The 6,000-nt window shown below is 38.3% G+C and overlaps 1 protein-coding gene across 1 annotated transcript in view; it reads left to right on the forward strand.

Annotated features, from left to right (window-relative positions):
* Positions 1-1,108, forward strand: part of slc35f1 (solute carrier family 35 member F1) — a 422,044-nt gene extending 420,936 nt beyond the window's left edge. Inside the window, exon 8 of the mRNA XM_048531060.2 lies at positions 41-1,108. Within this exon, the coding sequence (XP_048387017.1) occupies positions 41-265 (225 nt within the window). The 3' untranslated portion in view covers positions 266-1,108. The remainder of the gene's footprint in view (positions 1-40) is intronic.
* The last annotated feature ends 4,892 nt before the right edge of the window (positions 1,109-6,000 follow it).

Consider the following 6,000-nt stretch of genomic DNA (forward strand, 5'->3'; position numbering starts at 1 on the left):
CTAACATTAACAGAATATCATTCTTTTCTCTTATTTTTAGTTTTCAGGACTCTACCTTCTGTCTTTTTTCACAATCATTCTTGGATTAATATTCTACTCTTCCACTTCAACATATGTGGCTCAAGATCCACGTGTATACAAGCAGTTTCGTAACCCTGCAGGCCCTGTAGTAGAGATGCCAACCACTGGACAAGTGGAGCCATCGGTCACATACTCCAGCCTAGGACAGGAGACTGAGGAGGAAGCCCATGTTCGAGTTTCATGAGGATGCATCGAAGACGCTCCCTGCACTTCAATGTCTTTGCATTCCTGGAATTTCTTTTTGTTTACATCACCACTCCCCCTAATTTTGGTTTACTACATTTTAATATTTATTTTTCGAACCAAATTTCTAGAATTCTTTTTACTAATTGTAGAGTTTAGTAAACTGCAATTTGAAACAATTTGGTTTAACATGTCAGTTCACTGACTAGAGTTTTTAAGTGGATTGCAATCAATTGATGGTTTTAAAAAGTGCCATCTAAAACATTTTTATAATATAGTCTATATGTCACTACCACTGTCTGGGAATAAGGGGATTTTAACAGAGTTTAAATATGCACTGTATTTTTTTTCTTAATTCCAGTCATTCCCATTTTTTTGCACATAAATATTCCCATGTTATGGCCATCTAAGAAATCATTTGAAGGGTGATGTTATCTTTCTATATGAAATGCAATTATATGACCTCTGAACCTGTGTCATTCTAGGGTGAGCTATTGTATAGTTTAGAATTTGCTAACTTGTGCTGTTAACATTTTGACAAGTTGTGTAGTACCTTTATGTTGCTTTAACAATTAGTATCCTTCACAGTTAGATTACAATAAGTCTGAACTGTACCCCATGGGTAGAAATCTGCTGTAAAATAAAGAAAAGATAATAGCAAATACGGTTAAACTCAACACCATTGTAAGAAAACAAACCAAAAAATGCACAGTTCAATTGAAAGAAGCCCTTTATCTTTTTTGATATCTGCATGCTCTTTATGGACTGGCTTTGGCAATGTAATGCCTGTATGATGTTTTCAAATAAATGCTTTATGAAAGATAATATCACAACACAGACTCCAGTCCAGTACTTGCAATGATCTCTAAACAAATCTATTTTAAGAAAATAGGACATTTTTTTCTGTATTACTGTATTAAAACTTCAACTGCCAGCCAGTAGGAATTGTTGTGACTCTGGATTTTATGGACAGTTACTAATTTGAGAAAATGTCAGTGTGAATATCTGTGGTATATTTTTTGGCAAATGTGGTTGTCTGCATAAAGTGTGAGCACTTAATTATATTTTTGATTAATTTAATGATTTGTTTCTCATTGTGAACAGCCTCAAAAGGGGTGTCACTTTTAAAGCTGAAGTTCTCAATAGACATCATTGTCTTTGTTGAGTCAATCATCAATGTTACCTAACACTGGAGTCTATCAGCCACATTTAAATAGAGTGATTTGTTCCAAGGTACAAAAATAAATGTCACTTCTGTCATCCCACAGTAAATGTAACACTGTTGTCTGAGCCACAGAACAATAATGGCATCTCAATTCATCAAATGGGAGCTAATTCCTACATACTCCAGGTTAAATAAGAATATGTATCGTATGTAAATAATATATATACATCTCTATATCCCATATATATATTCAAATATAGGAGTTGGGATGTCCTGTTGAGGTTGTACAGGATGTTGGTGAAGCATCTTCTGGAATATTGTGTCCAGTTCTGGTTGCCCTGTTACAGGAAAGATATTACATAGAACATTACAGCACAGTACAGGCCCTTCGGCCCTCGATGTTGTGCCGACCTGTCATACTGATCTGAAGCCCATCTAACCTACACTATTCCATGTACGTCCATATGCTGATTAAATTGGAGGGGGTTCAGAAAAGATTTATCAGGATGTTGCCTGGATTGGAGGGTTTGAGTTTAAAAATTGGTTGGGACTTTTGGGGTGACATTATAGAGGTTTGTAAAATCATGATGGGCATAGGTAAGATAAATAGCAAAGGCCTTTTCCCTAGGGTGGGGGAGTTCAAAACTAGGGGGCATTTTTTAAGGTGAGAGGAGAAAGATTTAAAAAGAACATGAGGGGCAACTTTTTTAGACAAGGAGTGGTTAACGTGTGAATGAAATGTTGCAGTAAGTGATAGATGCAGGTACACTTACAACATTTAAAAAAAACATTTGGATAAGTACATGAATAGGAAAAGTTTGAAGGGATATGGGTTAAATGCAGGATGTGGGACTAGTTTACTTAGGGAACATAGTTGGCATGGACTAGTTGGACCGAAGGTTCTGTTTCCATGCTGTATGACTCTATCCCTCTAAATGTGGGCTTGGGTACTAAGGGTGCTGGTTTTATCACTGCCTGAGGTTTCCAATTACCGGACGCATATGATATTTCTGGCAAACTACATCCTTATGCAGTCCAGGCCAAAACAAAAATGTTTTTGTAATTTGGTCTGAGTTTTCATTACTCCCAAATGATCTCCTACTGGTAATTCATGTGCTACTTGCAACACCTCCTGTCTATAACCTACCAGTAATACAACTCGATGAACTTCTGCCCATTTCTCATCTGCCTGAATACGTGATGGTTTCCATTTCCTCATGAAAACTTAATTTTTAATGTAGTAAATTTCTGGGATACACTCAGATTCTACTTATGTGTATGCTTTATGACACAATTGCTTTAGTTTTTCAGCTTTCCATTGTAATTTAGCTCATTTCTCTGAACTAAAAATATCCACTTTGCCCTCCACTTGTTCTTGTTTATTTCCCAACTATTTGATCAAACATAGTTCCTGATAATTGAACTTCAGCTTCTTTATCTTGACTCCCTTATTTCTCCTCCTGTTTCAATGTGCGGCTTTGTGACTTCAGAGGGAAAAATCCCACGATATACTTACTGCAACACCTCAGTTTCCTGATGTTCCACTGGTTTTTCAACACAGTAGCCATCATTCCTACTTGTGATGCAGCTATATCATTACCAAGGATTAACTGATTTCTGGAACCAAGAGTTTCTCTATTACTCTTATCAGCAGACTCTTCAATTTCACTTTATATCATTGAGCACTGTTCTTCTCACTGTGAATTGCACATCATAGATAACAGAATCCCTACACTATGGAAACAGGCCCTCCAGCCCAAGTCCACATTGACTCTCAGAGCGTCCCACCCAGACCTATTCCCCTATAACCCATCTAATCTACACACCCCTGAACACTATGGTTAATTTAGCATGGCCAATCCAGCTAGCCTACACACCTTTAGACTGTTGGAGGAAACTGGACAACCGGAGAGGGCAAATTCCAGACAGACAGTCACCTGAGGGTAGAATTGAACCTGGGTTCCTGACGCTGCAAAGCAGCCGTGCTAACCACTGATCCACCGTTCTGCCACTTCTATCGCTTTTTCTGGCAACACTCTTTCCAAATTACATACCTCCTCATCTCTCACCATCAAAGTTTGACTTGCTGCCATATCTTTTCAAATTTTAGTTTCTTTACCTGCTCCTTCTGGCATCCATGAGTAAACCTTATACATGCAGGTTAATTCTTTAAAGAGATGTGGCGCTTTCTTCTCAACCAACCCCGATCAAGTTTTTTTTTGCACCTTTTTAGCTTCCTCTGTGCTTTCCTTTACCAATTCAACAAAACTCACTGGCTTGTCCTGTTTCCCCACATCAGTCTTCCCAGTGCTTCCCATTGTGACTTCGTGTGGATCACTTTATTACAGTGAACACGTCTGAGCTTTTGTACTTAAGAAAATCCCAAGAAAACTGTGGATGCCGGAAATCAGAAACAAAAGCAGCTATTACTGGAAAGACTCAGCAGGTCTAGCAGCATCTGTAGTGAGAAATCAGAATTAACATTTCAGATTCAGTGAGATCTCCTTCAATGAGATCTCCTTTTCCCTTAACATCCGAAGATTTCTCCTTTTCCCAAGTTTTCTATCCTTCACGGACTGATGTCGGAACCCAAACTTTGGTTTATGAACTGATTCATAATCATCTGCCATGTCTGCTGCTAATCTTGCAGTTTTAACTCTCTGCTCTTCCATATGCATTCTCACTACCTCAGGAAGTGAATTTTTGAGCACCTCTAAAATAATCATCTAAGAGCATCATATGTTTGATCTATTTTTGATCTATCTCTTATCCAACTTACAAAATTACTTTGTTTGATCCTTTCGAACTCTATGTATATTTGACTAGGGTCCCTCCGTAGATTCCTAAAATGTTGCGTGTAGGCTTCTGGCACTTACAATGACTTTTTTCACCTCCTCAAACTCCCCAGATACCTCCTCTGTTAGTGATGCAAATACCTCACTGGCTCTACCTACCAACTTTATTTGGATCAACAATACCCACATAGTCACCAGCCACTTCATTTATTTTGTCATTCTCTCAACTGAAGTGAAAAAGACTTCTATATTTTTCTCATCAAACTTGGGCAACACTTGGACACATACCCACCAGGCTGTGTTAGTTGCAATAGGATCGTTCTCCATCACTCCCTCATCAATATTCCCATCTTTTATCTCTACCTCTACCATTTTAAGTAGACTTTGAGTTTTCAGTTCCAACATCTAAAGTACAAAAACTCTCAGTTTCTTCTGCTAGGGCCTTCCTCTCCTTTTCTTTACTGTCTGCTTTCAATCATAACTCAAACTGTTTCAATTCCTATTCATGTTCAAGCTGCTTCATTTGCAACTGAATTTTAGCCATTTCTAATGATTCTGTTGGCATTTCTAGCAATTGTAAATGTCAAGCTACTGCTGTAATTGTTTCCCCTTTGCACACAGACAAAGGCAACACCAACTCCAGCTTGTTTACCAACTCCAGAAGCTTTGCCTTGCCTACTTCCTGTAAACTTGTGAAGTGGCTTCTTCCACCCCAAGGAAAATCTTAGTTACTGAAAGAGCCATTATAACACAACCACACCTGTTTCAACCAACCAAATTCACCACTCACAGCCATTGAATCCAATAGTCCTAAACCCAATCTGGAATTAGAGACTTTGATCCTGGCAAGAACCCCCAGTTTGTTATGGACCAGACCAAAACCCCTCAAAACATGTTAGGAAGGTAGACTAGAGTCTAAAGTTTTTTTTAATTTTAAAGGCAAGTGCCAGGCGTGATGTCCCGGATGTAATTTGATTGGTCAAACTAGCAGACTTGAAGGAAAACGCACTTTATTAATACACTGTAGTCAACATTCAACAAAAGAAAGAATTGCAATAACAACTCTATTGGAAATCTTAACTGAATAATATGTTATTTAACTACTAAAGAGTAACTGTTCTAATCTAGTAACATCCCATAAATATAACTTGGCCAAGTCAAATTCAGAAAATTCATTGTCTGACATGTAATTCTAGCAGCAAGAAGAGAACCCCAGCTTCTAACTGTTACAAAGAGAGGAAAAACAGCCTTCACATCCAGCTTCAGGATCCCAGCTACCAAAGGCTAAAACTAAATAAAATTCTTCCTCTGTGGGATCTTGACACCACCCATTCAGGCTGCTTCTATTTTTCCAACCTTAAAAAAGCATACCCCCAAGGTCTCAAATGCTGTTTACTTTATTGGCTCTTTAGCAGACTGCTAGTCACCTCTGTCTGAAACTTCCTTCACAAAAAAAACAGGATAAAATATACCCCTTAAAGCCATTGTACTGTCACACATGCTTATTAACATTAAGATAATTCTGAAATAGGATTCCTAAATCCATTTGTGCTTCAGATTTCTGAAGCCTTTCCTTATTTTGAAAATCGCCTATGTCTCTACTTTTCCTACCGAAACACACAAACTCATACTTTTCCACATTGTATTCCAGCTGTCACATCTTTACTCACTCTCCTCGCCTGACCAAGTCCTGTCGTAGCCTCCACACTTCCTCAACACTACCTGCCCGTCCACCTATCTTTACATCGTCTGCAAACTTGCAACAATGCTCTCAGT

This window comes from Stegostoma tigrinum, chromosome 4 (genome assembly GCF_030684315.1).
Source record: "Stegostoma tigrinum isolate sSteTig4 chromosome 4, sSteTig4.hap1, whole genome shotgun sequence".
NCBI lineage: Eukaryota > Metazoa > Chordata > Chondrichthyes > Orectolobiformes > Stegostomatidae > Stegostoma > Stegostoma tigrinum.